The sequence below is a fragment of the Theobroma cacao genome, chromosome 1, assembly GCF_053813885.1.
Source record: "Theobroma cacao isolate CCN51 chromosome 1, ASM5381388v1, whole genome shotgun sequence".
Lineage (NCBI taxonomy): Eukaryota > Viridiplantae > Streptophyta > Magnoliopsida > Malvales > Malvaceae > Theobroma > Theobroma cacao.
Window position 1 is genome coordinate 6,954,037 of NC_142639.1, and position 20,789 is coordinate 6,974,825.

Sequence of the window (20,789 nt, forward strand, 5' to 3'; positions counted from 1 at the left end):
CTGCATAGGAAGAAAGATAGATGATAAGGAATGATTGCTAGTGTTTACTGTTGGGTTGGGTAAGATATTATTTAGGATGGTATCTATTTCATGGAAGTTCAAGTGGAATTAGGTGCCTGGGTGTGAAATGACTGGTTATCCATTGTGAGTGGTAGGGGCAGAATGCAAGCAATGGCATTGCAACGGTCTCCTGCTTCTGAACCCACCCCACCATGCACCAATCTCTCCCAATACTTTGATTCGTTTTTTTCTTTCTTCAATGTTACCGCACCATCCACTTCGAAGAAACATTCATCACGTAATTAAGTTGACAAAACATTTCATCATTTGATTAGACGAAAGGGCAAAGGCCACACCTACATGCAATCGCAGTGACGTATTAATTATTATGTCTTCAAACCTTTTGTCCTTTTGGAGTGCCGTTGCCTATTCCTTTCAAACTCAAGAACAAGAGTACAGCAGGTTTTTGTCACCTTTGAGAATCTGGTGCAATTACTACTTACGTAAAGTTGTTGGGTCTGATCTCCTTTGTCTCCAACTCAATGGAATTTCATCACATTGTACTTAGTAAATCTACATCTTTACTTCTCTCTGGAGAAAAAAAAAATAATACAAAACCTTCCCTATGATTTAATGGATGTGAGATTATAGTTGTCCTTGTTCTACTAAAAGATTCATAATATAATTTTGTCCATCTACAAATGTGTATAAATATATATATCCTTTATACAAAATTATTATTTGCAATTAATAGAGATGTAAAATTTGAATGCATTTTCATTATTTTCAATCAAAGAGTTTTTATACACAAATGGTTTATTGTGTTTTTGTAAATAATTTTACCCCTATTTTCTCATATATATATATATATATATATATATATATATCTTGTTTTATTTATTGGATGTCCCATAAGTAATTATGTTAACTGATTCATATTTTTATGCACAAATACTTTACTGTGTTTTAGTAATTATTTTTTGTCTAATTGTCATTCGGTAATTCTGTTAACTTATTAATATTTGTAATTGTAGCCTAATAATTTACATGTGGCAACATTCTTAATCAATATGTAGAGTTTAATACTCCACCGTGTATAGAATAATTTTTCCTATGTTAATGATTTTTGTTAAATCTATCTTAGTTCTTAATAAACATACGACAACCTTCTAAATTTGCTTCAAGAGTTCAAAAACTTCATCACTAGTTTAAACAATAATTTTCTATATATTAGTTTATCTTGTTTTACTTTATAAGTACCATTAGATTTTGTACCTAGAAAAAAAAAATCCTTTGGTTATTATTAGTGGGTGGATTGCACACTGTCCCAACTTTTTTGTGTTAGTTTTCTTTTGATTATTAACCTTTAAGTTGTTTTAATTGGGTCCTTCCGTATTTCAATTCATTCCATTGAATTTAGTGTATAATTAGATATATCATGCACCACATGTCAACATCAACGTCATGGCATTTTGTTTCAAATCTTGGACATGTAGGATTTTTGTTAAATACAACAGAAAACATTAAAATTAACTAAGCAAGTAATTAAAAAAATTTGGCCAATTTTTTTTTAAATTAACAGCATAATACCTAGAAAGATCTTTGAATTATTTAAAAAAATTCAAATAACTTATTATTCTTTATTACATTTAATTAAAATTTTATATATTTTTTAAATTAAATAAACTTTTATGGCTCATTGTTGATTAATTTTTATTAATCAAAATATTATTTATTATTTTATGTCATGTGGTGCTAATATTGACATATAATAATAATGATAATATGACATGCTGATATAGAATGATGACATAATCATATGAAATTTTTCACCTTTCATGTTAATATCGTATGGATAAAAAAATAACAAGTGATATTTTAATTAATAATAATTAATCAATCATTATTATAAAAATTTATTTTATCGAAAATAAAGTACAATAGTTTTATTACATTGTAATAGAAGAATAAGAATTTATTTAACTTTTTTGATACTTTTTCTTTAACAGCTGAGCTATGGGGCATTTATCAAGATTTGACATTGTGTTGGAATAGAGGTCTCAGGAAAATTTGTGTGGAAACTGATTCTATGTTAGCTCTACAAAAATTTATTTTCAATCTTCTATGTTAGATCCGAATGCTCAGTTATTGAAAGGGATTAAAGAGCTTCTTCAACAAAGTTTTGATGTTACAATTTCTCACGTACATCGTGAAGTCAATCAGTGTATCGATTGGATGGCAACACATACAGAAAATCTAGAATTGGGTTTACATATTTTCGAATATCCACCACATGATATTGTTTCATATTTATTTGCAGACAGTCTAGGCATATCATGGCCTAGGATGATGTAATATTTTTTTATCTTTTCCCTTATATATATATATATATATATAAACTTATTCAAACATTATACTAAAAATGAAAGGTTCTTCCCTTTCAACTTGCTCAATTTCCTCTGTTCAAGATCCTTTCTTTTATGGACGAAGGATGTAGTCCCAAAGGAGATCGTCACATCTTCTTCTCACTTGAATATATTTAAGAAGCAATTGCAGCTTTAACAATTTTGTTTGTTTTGTGTAGAATGACTATTTCCTTAATATACAAATATACATATATGAAGGCATTGTTACAAAAGAAAATTGCAAATTTTTCGTCAACAAAATCTTATTTTAATGGCAAAAGAGACGTTCTAAAATTTATATCGGTGCCATTACAATCATAAATGGATTTCATCCAATTCTATGCTAATTTATTTAATTGATTAATTTTTTTAATGTAATGATTATACTATATACGTGAGGAGTTAATGCTTTCCTACTCGTACAATCTTTAATTAAAAGATCGTTGGGCTTTTCTACTTGGACAAGAATTGTCATGGGCCAATCAAGGCTTTTGTTTTAATTGGCACAAATGCAAAGGAACAGTGCAACCTAAATCCACGCCATATTGCCCAAGCTTTACTCACATAATTTATAGCCTACTATTACAATGGGCCAGCATGCCTGTAGAACATAGATTAGCCGATTAGGTTTCTTTAATTGAACACTAATAGCATATTTGGTTGGGAGAATGACTTTATTTTTAAAGAATTTTGATTTCTTTATTTAGTTGAGAAATAGTCCAAAGAATAACTATTTTATAAGGATAGCTATTCTTCAAAATCCTCTAAAACTAAGGAATAATTAATACCATAATTTCCTATGGTATTAGATATTCTATGGTTGAGGAATAAACTCAAAAAATAATAAAAATCAAAATACCTCTTACAAGTTTAAAAAATTACAACTCGATTAGTATAAAATATTATTTTTCTCTCTCATCTCCGTCTCTCCCTTGATTTCAACATTTAATAAAATATTAATAGTTTAAATTATTAAATTATAAATAAAATATTATATTTAAATTATCAATTATTAATAAAATAAATTATAAATTATTCCTATTTAATAACAAAATAAATTAAAAATAAATAAGCATAATATCATTTAAATTATAAATAAAATATTAATAATTAAATAATCAATTATTAATATTTTAAATAAATTAAGAATTATTAATATTTTAAATAAATTAAGAATTATTAATATTTAAAAAATAATATAAAATAAAATAAAAATTAATCATAATAATATTTAAATTAAATAAAATATTAATGATTAAATTATAAATAAAATATTAATATTTTAATTAAATTCTAGATTATTAATATTTAAAAAATCTAATAAAAATAAATAATCATATAAATAATAAAGGGTGTTTTTTTCTTTTTATTTTCTATTTTTTTCTTATTCCAAAGTTATTGCTATTAACTAAACACTACAATAAGTCATAATAATTATTCCTGTCATAATTCATTTATCGTACCAAACTAAGTAATAACTATTCTATTCTATTCCATTCCTGTCTATTTCGCCAACCAAATGTATCCTAAGTTGGCTTTTGTTGAGCTTATACATTCTTACATCAATCTATTTTTAGAAGGAAAAAATGAACTTTGAGATTCTATTTTCAAATTACATATTAGGGTGCTAAAAGGATGGAATTCTAAAATTAAATTTGAGTGTTTAACTTAAAATTAATCAGTTGTAGGTGGAGTAACCTATTTTAAACCTAAATTTGATGCTAAAATGCAGCTTAATTAGTCTTTTAACTAATTTTTAGTAAATTAATTTCACTTTGGTCATGGGCATCTGAATTGTTCCATTTAAGTTACAAATTCCTTAAAAGCCATTGCAATTGAATCTTTTGGGCACATATGGTATATATCTCTATCCATTTTAAGTGAGGTCCTTCCAAAAACAAAGAAAAAAAAAACCCCAGAAAAGGTTTGGAATTTTAAATATATAGAACGGTTAGTTAACAATCAAAATGACACTTCATTAGAAGATTAGAGACCAAAACTGCATCTTACTTTAAATTAACTAATGCATTCAACACATGTAAAGACAGTTAAATCCAGTTAATAATATGTTGTGAACTTTAATTTTACATGTAAAATATTGATCACATCAGGGGATAAGATTAATTAGTTGGGGAATAGTGAGGAGTAGAGTTCTATCACATGGTATGGACCATCATTTGTAAAAATATTGATCCTTTGATGGGATAAGTAGGGTTGGGTTTATTTTAATTTAATATATATCAAGATAACTAAGTGTATCCAATCTTCATTTTTGTCATTCTCTCCTTCATAGGAAAAGACTCAAAAAGATTTTGAGTAATCCAAAATCCACCAAGGCTCCTCCTTGGTGGGTTGACCAAGCAAAGCTAATAGCAAGGCTAGAGGCGTTGCTCTATGGTCGGTCTTGTTTGAAAAGAAAATAAGAGGAACTAATGTGAAGCGCATGCAACTTAGAATTCGGCTTTATGGGGTCCTTTCACAAGATTTTGTGTATCCATGCAATCTTACATCGCGCCAATCTCCTGCTTCAAAACAAATATTTCTCTCTCGCACTATGCTGAAACTTGCATGTTCTGACTGAAGAGATGACCCCGACTTCAGTTTCGGTGGTGCACATATTCCCTATGAACTGCATTTGCATGGAAATGAAGGAGGATTTTGTTTGAATTCAGCTGGACCTCCATGTGAAAAGCACTTTCGAGTCAATCATTAACTATCAAAAGCCTCCGCTTTACTTCAAAAAAAAAAAAAAAAGAATGATTCAGAAGTACATTTAAAATTTTTGACACGTCCTTTTAGCAATCATGCCGTGATAGCAATCATGCCGTGAGAGAAAAAAAGAAATGAGAAGCAACGTGTTCCATGCCAACTCCATGAACATTTTTAATACCAAGGTCGCAAATTTTGGAAGTTGGCATTGTATCCATTTCTGTAGGGACAGGGCCTGCAACCACTGGCGGCACGACACGTCTACATCGGATTATATTACTTTTCCTGTACAACTGTATACCCACTCCGGCGTTTTCAAAAAGTAAATTTAGGCCACATAATTTGCATTCCTGGATGTGTGTTTAAGCTAAGAAAATCTTTCGTACAAAGAGAAACACCATATTTTGTTGGATAACACAATGATCTCTTTCAAGCCATTCATTTTCTCTTCCATTTTCTTTTTTTTTGGTAATTTATAGTACATATTGTACCCCTTTTTTTTTTTTTTTTGTATTTGGGCATATGTTTGAAAAGGCAACCAATCAAGCCGAAGTTAGCTGGGAATTAGGTCGCCATTAAAAAGTCAGCATCTCAGTGAAGTTGGGGCCATGAGAACTTGTAATCTCTTGACCACAATTCTCTAGTTGGGTAAGAACGTACTTAATGCTGAAGGGTCTATTTTTAAATAATAAGTATTTATAAAATTATTATTTATTACATGATATTATCTATGAATTGACAAACACTCAAAAATCGAACAAATTAAATAGCATTACTCATTTTGAAATGACAATATCTCTTGGTCATCTTAATATTCATTGAATAGGTTTCTTTTCTTTATGCATCTAAGCAACCAATAGGAAAACTTAGTTAGAGTTGTATAATATTGTAGTATTAAAGGCTTTGCATAGTAATTTGATCTGAATATCTCTGACAAAATATGAGAATAATCTAATAAGTTAAAAACAATGAAGATATGATAGTGCAGTTATGCAATGTTAAAAGAAAAATCATTAAGTAGGTAGGCTAAATATATCATCACATGCTCCTACTGATATTGGCTTTAATTACCTATCTATATAATTAGTTAACTAATCCAGGATATTCGTATCTCGAGGGCAGTACTCTCCTTCTGACCTAATGATATGTAGTAATCAGAATTAATTGTTTTTAATTAAATATTGGACCAGTGACATGCTCCCACCAAGAGACTAAATGCCAGTGAAGCAAATACAAAGAAAATGATTCAAAGGAAAATCAGAGGAAGGGACCTTGAAAGTTGAAAGGGATAAGATAAGCTCATAGGCATGCAAGTAAATGGTTGGGACTTGGGAGAATGTGCTCAGGTTAATTTTAAGGAAGTCAGCTGAAGAAGCCCTTGAGCATGTGGGGTGGGGTCAACTTCTCAATGATGATCAAATATTAAAACGCTGCTGCCGCTGCATAGTCCCTAGATTTGGTTAGCCAGTGAGAAATCCGTTCTTGACTGTTACAGTATAATTCATATATGCTTGAAATTGCATTGGTGTCCCCTTGTGCTCGTGCTTTGCTGCTTAGCCCTTTAATTTCAAAAGCTCCTTGTATCTTCTCTCCGTAGAAGAACAAAGTAACCAAAATCATCAAACAAACAATGAAAAAGTGATTGATTCAACAATAATATACAAAAGCTTTACCTAAATCAAGATGAGACTGACAGATAGAGCAGGTAGAGAAGATAAGCGCTACGACCATGAAATGATGCCAGGATTTATGGGAATTATGTGATTTCATAGTAGAAAAACATATGCTTAAGAAAATGATATTAGCAATGCCATGGTTTATTGTTTTTAGATCAGAATGATGTATTCAAGTTAATTAACAAGTAGAACTTATCATGTAAAGAGCTATGTATATATATATACACTGTATGTTATTATAATTAATTAAGACAAAAAAACATATATGATATCATTTTTAAAAAAAAATTGAAAATTTATATAATTAATTGAATTAAGCTTTAATTTCGAATATGCTTTTGGTGCTTTTAAAGTACTACTCTTATTGGAAAAAAAGTGAAATGGATGACTATACACCAAAATATGGCCTGACCCGTCCATTTTAATTTAATTTATTGTTAAAACATTTCAAAATCATTTTATATTTTAAAAGAAAAATTAAATAAGAATAATTATTTTATTAATATAATATAAATATATATATATATATATCAGATGGAGTTGAGTCGTATTTGAACTTGAGAAATCATGTCCAAATTAACTTGACTTGAGTTGGGCTGAGGTCACGAATTAGGATGGGTAGCTTGACACCTCTACCATGAGTAAATTTTGCAAACAATAAATAAGTAAATAATAGAAACAAAACACACCTTTGGCTTAGCAAGGGATACCATAATAGAAACAAAATACACCTTTGGCTTAGCAAGGGATGCCAAATCATCAATTATAGAAGATTTTGTGGAGATATGTCCTCAACAACTAAAGGGGATTTGATATGCTTATATGGCAAAGATTGCTCTCTCAAGCTCTTTTTCATGTATTCAGGTAGATTGTCTGCACACATGCAATACCAATTTATTAAAAAGCGAAACAAAAGAAACCAATTTTTGGTTTTTTTTTTGAAAATTTGTGCTTAAACTAATTGAACCTTTTCCGACATTACCAAACTTTGCCATAAATTATTTAAAGAAAGAAGTGGTGTATTATTTAGACAAATACTACAAATATACCAAGGACAATTGTTATTTCATATTCAAATTAATGCAGAGTTAATTGTAAATGCGGTGATTTCTCATAGAAACTTTAAAGGGTACCCTGCAAAATACATGTTAACAAAGACTCCCTCAGATGTTTCCCGAGCTTTTAGATCCAAAAGCAATAAAGTTCTATGTCTACTATCTTAAACAACCCTAATAGATTCCAAGATGCTTCCCAATAAGAAGGAAAAAGAAGAAAAGACATGAGTATTTGGCATACTCCAGATGTCCACTATCTTAAGCAAAATGGAAGAAACTTCAATGTTTCACAAACATACAAGACAACAAAGTGAAAAGGAAACGGTTAACAACACTATTTTGGCAGCTGGCCGGGGGACTTGATTGCAATATGTCATATGAGTTGTTTAATTATGTACTAATTGATATTAAATAATCGGGATTATAAAAATCAGAATGCACCTTTTGGCATTAAATGAGAGGAAATCGAGAGAAGATTGAGTGGAGATATGCCCCTAACAACTAGGGACTAATCAAAGCTTAGGTGGCTATAATTGGGCTATATGCCTTCATAAGTTCCATATATATATATATATATATATATATGTATAGCACACTAGAATTTGATTGGCATACACACCAAATGCATTTGACTCTCCTTCTTCCCTCCACATATCTACGTTTAGCACTTTTGCAGTGGGGATTCGCTGTTCATTGTAAGGTCACCTTTGCACTTTGGGAACTCAGACCATTGTTGTTTGAGGTTAGTTCTTTACTTCTTTCTATCTGATTTGCTCAACTTTTGTCTCCCATATATAAATCTTTTCTGTTCTTCAATAAGAACTAGAGAGTTCCATAAAATCTCTGAAGTTCTATCTATTGGAATACCCGTTAAGAACTTAGTTACGTACTGATTATTTGTTATTGTGGATAGGAAAAAAAAGTAGCTTTCTCATAGCTGTAGACCTTTCCATCACTCATTTCATGGAAATTAACTTGTGTTTCTGTTCTTGTTTTTCCTGTTAAGAACATTCTGTCACAGGATAGTAAACATATCCTATCATTTAGGACCGTGAAAGTTATGATTTCTCTTTCATGGATTTGTTTGCTTGGACAAAGAGAAACCAAGGAAAGAAATGAGAATTGACCAAAGAAACTAGGGACAAACCAAAGATGTTAAAACTTTCATGAAATTATTATGAAAAACAGTTTGACAAGTCCACTAATTAGCAAAGAGTTAAGTGGAGTACTGTACTAAGAAGCAATTGGGAAGATGTGATATGTGAAAGAAGGAAATTAATCATCTAGGCACTATTAATTTGAAATGCCAACACCAAAAATAATTGAAAGATGAGGTTGTTGCCTAATGTATTCATGGAGGACAGAGCCCTTGGTCTTTTGTTGAAAAAGAATATGCAGCCAAAATGACAGCTTTCCTATTCGATTTTCTTGTTTTGTCACCCATTGGTGAGAAAGTTGAAAACTTTGGGTTGTCTTTATATTTGGTTGGCATTTGGCAAGCCATATGATTTTAGAGGAATATATCTGTTTTTACCTTTTTTTTAAAAAAAATTTTTTTGGAAGGGTCTGGAAGAATAAGAGCGTCACTGCATATATATTAATATTATTTTGAGTGAGAAGTGATCTTCCTACTATAGCCGGAAAATGATTGCTTCAATAGCCAGAGGGAAGAGTGCATAATAGAATAAAGATAGAATCAGCTTTAGAGCTTGGAAATCCTCATTTTCTTTCCAAGTTTCCCGGCACTAAGCTTGAGGTGACCATAAAAATATTAAATATTATATATAGTGATGATGTATAAGCAGTTATAAGTTGCAATGTTATGTGCTTTTGTTATATCCGCTGCTATTATTAGTTTTTACTTCTTCTTAGCATTTCTAATTGATTGAAAACACAGTTAAATAAGATTTTTGAAAGGGTTTATAGCCAATTGGAAGTATAAGAACATAGATACTCCCACAGTTCAATATTTCCAAAATGTGGATGGTGTTAATCTTGCTGTACCAGAAAAAGGCCAATCCTCACTGTGTGCAGTGAGAGTTGGCATGTGTCCTGATTCAATAGATAAAATTAGGCTTTACAAAGCTGAATTATAAATCGGCAGGAACAGCCAGGCCTTTCCTCTTTATTAAAAAGGAAATACGCAAGCCTAAACAGGGTGTAGCGAATGAGATAGAGATAGAATCAGCAAGTTGGGTGTCAATCATTCTTGATCTGAAATAAACAAATAACCAATCAGATGTGGATGGCTTTTCCTCTATGTTCTACTTTTTGTATTCACTGTCACTTTAGATCCTGTTTGTTGTGTTTTGCTGGTAATCCACTATGAATATACTATTGATTAATAATAGAATAGAGAAAAAAAATGCAGCTTAGCCAGATCATTTTAGTACAGTGGCCATAAAAAAATTTTACACGAGTGTCGAAGGTTAGATCTCACCACTCACACGCCCCCAATCCACATGAGTAGCCGTGCGGATTATAATTTGGTTTGTCAGAAACAACAGATGCTTGCCAGGCAGGGTTTGCCATTCATGGTTTCTGTCATTTTATTTTCTATCAAGGGAATTTAAAGCTATATTCTCATGTGTTCATATCCAAGCATCTAGCCTGTGCAGGAAGAATATTGCAATTTGGTTTTAGAAATTAATTAACAACTTCAATAAAAAAAAAATCAACTAACAAACTCTAGTATAAATAGTGCTAAATGATCTAAAAAGTCATAATTTAAATAATCAAATTTAACATCAAAATATTTAACTCAATAATTGATACATAATTTTTTATTTTTTAAATAAATATATAACCGAATACACATATACAGTATAATCACTTTCAAAATCATATGAAATTATGAACAATGCCATTTTAATTTCTCGACCTTCTCCTTTGTAGTCTAGAGCTCAAACCAGATTATCTATGAGCAACTATTATTTGCCAATAAGAAGACATGTGTGTTAACCTTTGCAAAAAGAAAAAAAAAATGTGGATAGACTTGTCAATAGTAAGTTTCTGATGCATGAACACTGAATGCTTAATCTAAGAATATAAGTAAAACAAATAGTTTTTTGTTTCCTTTTGAATCAATATTCCAAATGCATAATCATGTTTATCCACCAAAGACTGCCTTTCCATGTCATTTTATCTTGCCTCAATTTCAAAGTGTACCTCCTCAGCTTAATAAAAAAAACCAAGAAAAAAAAAACAGAACTAAATCCTTTTTCTATTGTTCATGGCATTTTCTACTTTTTCCAGTCAAGGGACATATACATATATATGTATTACCCTTAGTGCAGCCTCAGGTAAGGTTATTTTCCAAATCCTTTTCATCAGGGTGGCATGGATTTATTGTCACATAAAAGCCTCAAAGGCCGTGGCCTTCTCTTTTGCCATGATCTAAAACCTCCAAAAGCCTACATCAAATCATATAGGCTGCTACGGGAAAAAAAAATGGTGTGGTGTAGCCAACCCCATTGCCATCATGACCAAAAGAGAGTGACACTTGGTTTTGGAAGATTCCAAACACTCTCCCAAGGCATTACCGACGGATCAATGCCCCATCACCCATCTTATCATCTCTCTTTAATTTTCTTCAATGTCACACCGTACAACCCCGTAGCTTAGCTCACCTCAGTTCTGTCTCCTTTTTTTAGTCCTTTCTCTTCTGCTAACGTAATTCTCAGGCCAGACCAAAACCAGGCTCATATTTTAGCCAGAAAAAGGCAATGAGTTGGGAGATTGATGGTATCAGAATCTTAGACTTTGTTAGTACATGAAAAAAATCACAGCTATGAGATTGAGAAATCACTGTTTCTTTTCTTCTTGTGTTGGTTGTTTTGAAGAGGGATCACGTGGGAGTAAAGTTTCCTTTATTTCTTTTGGTTCCTTTGATAGAATCAATCTCACTTTCTCTCTGTCAGCAAATTTGTACATGATTCAAAAATGACAAGCCTTGTTAGAGAAATACGGTCTGAAACTCTTGTTAACGAAAATGGCAAAGCAAGGTTGGGTCTGGGAGATTCTTTGAGTATCTGAAAGCTCTATGAGAGAAGAAATGGAAACAAAAGAACGGGTCTTTCTTTTTTATTTCTTTTCAAGTTCAATGATGACTTCAAAAAAATCTCGACATGAAATCTATTTTATCATGTTTTTTCCTTTGTTGAAGTCCAAAACCCAGAATCCAAAGTGAGGACCCTTTTCGTTTGATGATTATCTTTTTTTGGATTATTTTCCAACAACCCCCCCAAAAACCCGGAATTTTGCTCTGAAAAAAAGACACAACAAAAAATTAACAGACAGAAACAACCAAAAACCCCAAAAACCAGAACAGATGAACAGAGCTAACAAGCTACACTCACATTGCCAGTTTTATCAAACTTCACAAAAACATAACATAAGCTGCAAAAACACCAAGCCCAAGAGAGACACAGAGAAAGAGATGGAGGGAGAGAGTCTGAGTGTGTTGTTGTTGTGCTGACAAGGAAACAAGCCTATATGTTTAATCAGTTGAGGTTTCTTTGCTAGCTCAGAAGAGACTAGTCTGTAAGTATTACTAGTGTTTTTTTTTAACTATTCTTTTTGTTTTTGGGGACTCTTTTCTCCTAAATAGGCTGCTGTAGTTGAGCCTATTACTAGTGCTGTTGGTGTCTCACAGGCTGTGTAATTTAACCATTTAATGCCCCCTCTTGGCCTTTTACAGACTCTCTAAATTAAGCCTAAATTAATCACATAACAGAGCCAACTGTGCAAGCTTTAATGGCTAGTCTCTCTTTTTTTTTTTTGAAGTTTTCAAAACTATCGACACCGATATGTGTATGATGTGCTACTTCCTTTTCGCAACCTTTTTCTTCTCAGTACTAAAAAGCTGAATTGTCTGTTTTCTTCTTTTTGAATTTTGCTCTATTGGGGGTACTAAGAGTGATTTAGACCCATGTTATTTTATTTCCCAACTCTACCAGAGTCTACAAATTTCAGGTTCTTTGTTGATGTTCAAATTTTCTTCACTTGTTTATTGGAGTTTTCCATTTTCCTCATGCGGGAACTGTATAATTTATATCAGAGTTGCCTAATTGGGTTCTTCCATTAATTTTGACAACTTTTTGGTGTTACAGATATTTGGTGGAGATAATCCTCACCATCATTACCAACAAAAAGCCAAGAGAAAGGGAGAGACAAAAGAAAGGGTTAGTTGCAGATAGCACAACTCTAGCTTCTTGTTGCCCGGGCTGCGCCGCTTCTTATTGTCGCTCGTGCGTTTCCAATCCCAAATCTCGAAGCTAATAACACTCTCTCTAAAAGCTATTTGGTTTGCATTGATTTTGTGCTTCTTTTTTATTCTCTAAAACCTTTCCTTCCACCGCCAGTTTCTCTCTTTATGTTTACACTTGCCACCCTTTGGTTGCTGTAAAATTGATACAGAGCCCTTGAAGAGTTTCTGGGGTTTGCCAGGTTCCATTTTTTAATGTTTTTGAAGGTGTGAAAATTGACTCCTGAGGTGTTGAGCAACCCATGATCACAGGGCGGTCGGTGATAGTTTTTGAATTGTGTTGTTTGCTTTGCATGGAACCCAAGGTACAAGTCTTGAAACCTTTCAAGTATTGGTCTTTGGCTTTAACTAGTTGATTATTGCCAGCATTTCCGGGTTCCGAGTATCATTTTTTTTTTATGTTAATTTTGTATTGGGATCCATAAATGTTAAAGTTTTATAACATGCAAAGAAGGGTTGCTATTGGTGGTCTGCTGGATTAGAAGTTGGTTCCTCGAATGTGTCCATGTTTTGGAACTATATATTTTGTTGAATTACTTGGTTCCAATCCCTTTATTTACATAATCAAGAGAGCAAAACTCGGTCCGTGAATTGGGGCTTTGAAAGCTATTAAAGGCTTTCTAAGAAGTTTCTTGGGTTGCATAGAGGAAGTATTAGGAGAGTTAGTTTTGATGTGGAATACTGGTCTTAAGTACAAGACATGCTGAGCTCTGATGAGGTAGAAAATGATGTGTTCTTTGATTCACTGGATTGCTTGTCGGTTGAAGAGCCAGTTGTAGCAAAAGAATTGGAGGGTGGGAATTCAGATTATGAAATTTGGATAAATGAGCCACGAAGTGTGAAGGAAAGACGTGAATGTTTTCTGCTTGGAATGGATCTGGTTGAGTTTGCGAAGTCATCAAAGATCAAGGACTTGGAGAGAATCACAGACTGCAATGGTGCTGTCCCAAGTTCTTCATTTTCTTCTATTAACAATGGAGAAGGGAGTTTGGCTTGTTGTGATAGGGAAATGACTTGTCAAACCAATTTGGTGGTTGATGAATCGGAACAAGAACAGAACATAGCTCTTGAGAGTGAGAATAAGATGTTTTTTTCTACTAAAGGATGTGAACAAAAGGAAGCCCAAGCACATTGGGATGCATGTGAAAATGCTAAAGTTGATAGGAAGAAATTCAAGAAATGGTGGAAACACTTCATGACCATGAGGAAAGGAGAAGTAAGTAGACGTGCATCTAAGGTATCAAAATCAAGTCTCAAAGAACATAAAACAAACAGAATGACTGTTCTGCCCAATAAGAAAGGATACATGGAGTTTACAGCACTTTACATGCGACAAGAAATTCAAGCTCACAAGGGCTTCATCTGGACAATGAAGTTTAGCCCAGATGGTCAGTATTTGGCAAGCGGTGGTGAAGATGGGGTAGTACGTATATGGCATGTCACATCAACGGATGCCCCTCGTAAACCTTTCATGGCTGAGGGCAATTTGGATAGAAAGATAGACAAAGGAAAGTCAGGATTTGGAAGAAAAAAGTCAATCCACTCACTGGTTATTATTCCGAATAAGATTTTTCAGATTGAGGAGTCACCAATGCAAGAGTTTCATGGCCATACAAGTGATGTTTTAGATCTTGCATGGTCCACTACAAATGTGAGTCAATCCTGCAGAAACCTAGCAGTCTATCTTACTTTAATTCATTCCGCTTTAGACCTTTGTTTTAGTTTTTTGTTATACTGAATCAAATTTTTGGTTGCAGTTGCTTGTTTCTTCTTCCATAGATAAAACTGTTCGACTGTGGCAAGTTGGCTGCGATCAATGTCTTAATGTTTTCCATCATAATAACTATGGTAACTATGACAGGACTTAAATCCTATCATCCCCTGTTCTGTGATTTTATTTACATTATAGTTCCGTCTAAATTTCTGAGCATGCTTATTGTTTTGATGGAAACAGTAACATGCATACAGTTCAATCCCATTGATGACAATTACTTCATCAGTGGTTCTATAGATGGAAAGGTTAGGATCTGGGGAGTGTCTGAGAAGCGAGTTGTTGACTGGGTGGATGTGCGGGACATTATAACTGCTATATGTTACCGGCCAGATGGGAAGGTGTGGTTCTGAATACTTGAATTAATAATCTTTGCTAGTGTTTTGGATTTCACAACTTGGCGATGGTAATCAGTTCATGTCCTTTTATTCTGGCAGGAATTTGTCGTTGGTTCCATCACAGGCACTTGCCACTTTTTTGAAGCATCAGGTATCACCTTTTGCATGATAAGAGTTCTATTGTACTATTCAATTTTAGTTGTTCAATTGTTCCTTTTGTTTTTCTGGCACAGCACCTAAATGTCCTTTCATTCTACCTGAATGTTCTTTTTTTGGTGATATAGGCAGCCATGTTAATTTGGAGGCAGAGATGCATATTCATGGCAGAAAAAAGACCTCTGGCAACAAAATCACAAGTATTCAGGTTTTAAACTGAAGCTCTTGGTGCTGTATGTCTGTTGCTTACGCTAATATTTTTCATTCATTGATAATTAGTTTCCTTCCAACTTGCAGTTCTCCCAGGATGAACCACACAAAGTTATGATAACTTCTGAAGATTCCAAGGTCCGAATATTCGATGGGGTAGATATGGTTTGTAAATTTAAAGGTAAGGACTCTGTATTATGTAACTCCTTAGGATTGGGAGATACAATTGAGGCAAAATCATGTAGTGATAACCTAACTTGAAATTGAACTAAATTAGTAATATCTTGTAACGACCTTATATTCATTCCTTATGCTTCTGCTTGGGAAAATGGATGCACCTTACATCATTACCCATGGTTCCACATTTGAAAGGTGTTCATCTTCACATGTTAGGCCTGTCCTTCAGCTGCTGCTTGCTCTGTTCTCATGTTGAGCTTCAGTGTACTTATTTAGTGGACTAAATTTAATCTCTCACGGTCTAGTTTATGAAGAGAGAAACACTAGATCTTTCTTGGACTGCCTTTAATATATTTAGAGTGAAAAGCTGATCCATATGAATATTTACTGATAATGCACCACGTCTTCAAGTACGTGTCTCCCAGTCACAGGTACATTGCATTTTACTAGAATATTGCAAGATTAAGTTTGAGAGATGCAGAGGAGAGAGAGATCTGAATTGATCTCACTTCCTATCAACCTTTACAGCTGTACTAGCTGTGATCTTTTTGTACATATACCTTTCCCTGCATAAGCTTTAATTCTCGGCATACCTTGTTACACATCCGATGAATATATAATCTTTTGGTGGCATTCCTTATAACACATCCATTGAATATATAAAGTAGAATTAGACAAGCCTTGAATATTTAATATTATCATGATCTATGCAGTAAGCTTGAAGGTTAAACTATAGCTTTGCCATTTGTGCATGTGTTGTCAATACTTAGATAATTATCCCCTATTGATACTTATGTCACAATTTTCATAAATTAATATTTTCCTTGAATACTTCAGGACTGCCAAAATCAGGAAGTCAGATGTCGGCATCATTTACTTCAACAGGGAAACATATAATCTCAGTTGGAGAAGACTGTCATGTTTATGTCTGGAACTACAATGGCTTTTGCCTCCAAACATCGAAACATACAAAATCTGTTCGTTCTTGCGAGCACTTCTTCTGCGAAGATGTGTCTGTTGCATTACCTTGGTTAGGCCAGGTTGCAGATCAGAGGCACTTACATATTAATGATTGCCGGGCTCGGTCACCCAGAGAGGGTCAAATAGAGGGTGCTTCCGGGATCAGAGATTCAGAACGATTCTCTCTTGGTAACTGGTTCTCCATTGATGGGTCCTGCAAGGTTTCTGCCACGTGGCCTGAAGAAAAGCTTCCTTTGTGTGATGCAGAAGTTTTGGAAGACGAGTATTGTACGTATGACCAGCAGCAGCTCTGTCACAGTAGTGCCAACAATTGCACAACCCTATCAGATACATGGGGGCTCGTGATTGTTGCAGGTGGGTGGAATGGAACAATCAGGACATTCCACAACTATGGATTTCCTGTTAGGCTGTAGGAGTTTGCTTCAGGATTTTTCATAGTCTATTTCTATGAGTTCTTGATGCCATCCACTTTCTAGCGAACTTGCATCTATCTGGGGTTATGCAGTGTGCAAGCTCAGTCAGTCAGCAGCAGTCATCAAAGAAACAATTGTTTCTTTTCCAGATGTAAATGTTCCCAAGTCAGGTTGCTGATACTCAACCCTTTACCCCGCTTGAATTTCAGTAGAGGTCGTTTCTTTTGACATGGTTTGTCATTCCATCATTGTTCGACATTTGGACCATGTCATCGGGGCTTATGTTAGAGCACTTCTCATTTAGGCGGCTCACAATTTTTCATAGTCCTACGGTTTTCTGTGAATAATACCTAAAGTACATAGCGATACAAAGAAGAAATGGAATTACTAACGTTACATGCTGCTCTCTTTCATGTTTTCTTGACCAGCCTCTAATTTAAATTTCATCTTGTTTAATTTGTTAGTACTAGCACATACATGTGTACGTTGTGTCGTCAGTATATATGTAATGTAGGTATGTCTATTTGATCGTTTCGAAAGAAAGATTTCAAATTGGGCCTCCTACATTTTTTTGAATATTTAAATAGCTAACAACTTGCTTATTCTTGAAATTCTGTTCTCTTGGGGGCAACAAAAGATTAACGAGGGATAAAAAGACTTATATATTTTACTAGTTGAGATGAAAACACCTCTCCTTGAGAATTTACAATTAAAAGAAAATCTAAACCAATTAATCAAGGTCAGGTCCTATTACAAGAACTAATTTCGGAGGAAAACTGGGTCTGGCTGCTCTTCCAAGAAATTACTTGTCTTTCTTGTTTATCCTGAAAGACATGAGAACAGGATATATATTCTCAAAAGCTGTATCTATTTCAACCCTCTCCTTTGCTCCAGTAATAACAAGCTTTCCAGATGGAAAAATTAACATTGTGATTTTGGGTCGTCTCATCCGATAAATTAATCCTGGAAACAACTCTGGTTCATATGTTGCATGCTCGTAATGATGACAAGCAAGACGTGTTAAACTGATAGGGACCAAAACGTTACAAGAAGCAACCAGATTCTGAATCTTGAAATCCTTGAAATTGACATGAAATCCAAGCTTTTCAACGATTCGAGCATACTTCCTGGCAGCCAACTGGGATTGTTGCACGGTTTTGGCACCAGTGCAAACAATCTTTCCAGAGGAAAATATGAGTGCAGTGGTTTTAGGTTCCTTGATCCTCATTACCACGGCAGCAAACCTTCTGGGGTTGTATTCTGCGTTGCGAGCATGAAGGGCAATGGCCTTTAGATCCAGGGTGCAGTTCAGGTTCACAGTTGAAACTACATTCTGAAGCATAGGGGTTGGGCGGCCGGATGGATCGGAAACTTGGTTACTTTCCGATGATCCTGTATCTGCCATCTTGACACCAATGAGTACCCTCTCTTTGAAAGTTTGAATTGATCTTGAATGCACGATTCCAGGGTTTTCCTTCTTCCCAGAATTTGCATATGAGACTAATATAGAAGTACTGTTTGTTGCATGAGAATAGAAATAGATTAAACAATTGATATAGCCCCGTATCTACCGTCGTCAGACCAATGACCCTCTGCGAATTAGTCCTGAACTAAAAATTTCGAGGTTTCTTTCTTTCTTCTCAGAATTTGCTAAGAAAGAATATTTAGAGCTGTTTTTTGTTTAATACTAATAAGGAGGGGTTTATATATATATATATATATAAAAGATAGGAGAGGGTTTAACACTGGAGCCTATGGAAATCCAAGTCCCTGTGGCAGAAGATTTTTCGAATTTTTATTCTAAAAGGAAAATTACCCTTTTATTTATTTATGGATAACAATTAACCATTTTATTTATTTGGGAGTAGTCAATAAACGTTGACTTTAGTGATATATTTTTTTAATAAAAATTCCAAATTTAAATCAATAGAAAAAAATTGAAGCAAACTTGAAATTTAAATAACATGAAATTTTCCTTTTCCTACAGTGACTCATATACCTTATACCATCATGATTATGATTTACAAAATAAGGCTATAAAGTCACCAACCTCAAAGCCATCTCTTACAACAGATTCATGCCCTCCCTGCTCCTGCTTTAACTATTTAGTTCCCATTCTCGAGAGAAAGAAACCCTTCAATCTTGCCTTCAAACCAATCCAACGAGAGTACTGTCAGTCTTACCAACATGGCAGATTCAGAGTCAGGGATCAGTAACCAAGTTTTGGAGCCTTCCAGTACTCACCCTCTCGGGTCTCCCCTTGTCCCTACCCTTCAGAATGTGGTTTCCACTGTGAACTTGGGTTGCAAGCTGGACCTCAAGTTCATTGCGCTTCATGCACGAAATTCCGAATACAACCCCAAAAGATTTGCTGCTGTGATAATGAGGATCAAAGAACCCAAGACCACCGCACTCATATTTTCTTCTGGAAAGATTGTTTGCACTGGAGCCAAAACCGAGCAACAATCCCTACTGGCTGCTCGCAAGTTCGCTCGAATCATTCAAAAAATTGGTTTTGATATTCAGTTCAAGGATTTCAAGATTCAGAACATTGTTGCTTCTTGTAATATGAAGTTCCCCATCAGTCTTGTGCAGCTTGCAGCTTTTCATGGGAAGTTCACAATATATGAGCCAGAGTTATTTCCGGGATTAATATATCGAATGAAAACACCTAAAGTTGCCATCCTTGTTTTTCCTTCGGGAAATATTGTTATTGCTGGAGCTCAAAAGAGAGATCATATTTTCCAAGCTTTCGAGAAAATATATCCTGTTTTGACGTCTTTCAAGAGAAATTACAAGTGAAGAAGTTAAGAGCAGCAAGATCAACTTCTAATTTCATATAGAGTTAGGACTTAGTAATTCTTTGTTTCTTTCTAGTTTTTTGTATTTTGACAGTGAATTAGATAACTGTGGTACAGTGTATAAATGTAAACTTTCAATAATTTTCTTACTTATAATGAAAGTTTCAATTTCGAAACTTTAGTTTGCTCTACTTTGCATTTTCAGTGTTTGATAAGTTTTCTTTTTGTCTAGCTGCTTATAAAAGAAATTTCCTACATATTTTGCTACCATTGTTTGTGCGAAAGGTTTATTTAGATTTAGAATATCTATTTTTTTTTCTTATAGACTTTATTAAGTCTGAGTTTTTGGAAGCTAAACCTAAACTGGTCATGTTTGCTGCTAGACTTAAAAATATTTGTTATTATAAAAATAATTTTATTATTTTATAATTAAGTTTAGAAAACTTTATTACAATTTCTAATTAAATTCTTCTATTCCAGAAAATTTACCCAAGTTTTATTTTTAAAGTAATCTACATTTTATGAATTCATCCTCCATTACAATATTGAAGGAACAACATCAGTGGAAATGTGTTGCTACGATGAGTGGTTTGTTACTATGTAGGTGATTATACAACGTGTCAATATCCACCCAGAAGCACTAGATTCAATCCTTTTTGCAGCAGGATTTGACTCTACAACACTTGTTTCCTTCCACTGAAAAATGGACTGTCTGATTCTCAATATGCCGCCAAGCTAAACCAACCCTTAAACCTGATGACCAAGCATTGGATAAAGCTTCGGAAGGTTGAATTGAGAACCCATTATTGCTAAGATCTAAAACCCTGCAAC

The 20,789-nt window shown here is 33.7% G+C and overlaps 1 protein-coding gene and 2 pseudogenes across 2 annotated transcripts; 2 read left to right on the forward strand and 1 right to left on the reverse strand.

The window, feature by feature from the left end:
- Positions 1–11,426: 11,426 nt before the first annotated feature.
- On the forward strand, positions 11,427–17,613 carry LOC18611795 (Transducin/WD40 repeat-like superfamily protein). Of its 2 annotated transcripts, none has more exons than XM_018114404.2 (8): positions 11,427–12,387; positions 12,957–14,762; positions 14,869–14,959; positions 15,066–15,223; positions 15,320–15,371; positions 15,505–15,584; positions 15,674–15,767; positions 16,601–17,613. In XM_018114404.2, exons 2-8 carry the CDS (start codon positions 13,812–13,814, stop codon positions 17,155–17,157), a joined length of 1,983 nt encoding a protein of 660 aa, XP_017969893.2. In that variant the 5' UTR covers positions 11,427–12,387; positions 12,957–13,811; the 3' UTR covers positions 17,158–17,613. The 2 variants fall into 2 exon arrangements, with proteins under 2 accessions (XP_017969893.2, XP_088658998.1); XM_088802872.1 differs by lacking the exon at positions 11,427–12,387 and adding an exon at positions 12,633–12,819.
- Positions 17,614–17,959: 346 nt separating this feature from the next.
- LOC18611796 (TATA-box-binding protein pseudogene) lies at positions 17,960–18,562 on the reverse strand (annotated as a pseudogene).
- A 782-nt stretch (positions 18,563–19,344) lies between these two features.
- On the forward strand, positions 19,345–19,959 carry LOC18611797 (TATA-box-binding protein pseudogene; annotated as a pseudogene).
- Positions 19,960–20,789: the final 830 nt, after the last annotated feature.

Coding starts and splice junctions, on each gene's coding strand:
- LOC18611795 (XM_018114404.2), top strand. CDS start 13,812: ATGCTGAGCTCTGATGAGGTAGAAAATGATGTGTTCTTTGATTCACTG. Junction 14,763..14,868: donor TTGCATGGTCCACTACAAAT/GTGAGTCAATCC, acceptor TTTTGGTTGCAG/TTGCTTGTTTCTTCTTCCAT. Junction 15,768..16,600: donor TATGGTTTGTAAATTTAAAG/GTAAGGACTCTG, acceptor TGAATACTTCAG/GACTGCCAAAATCAGGAAGT.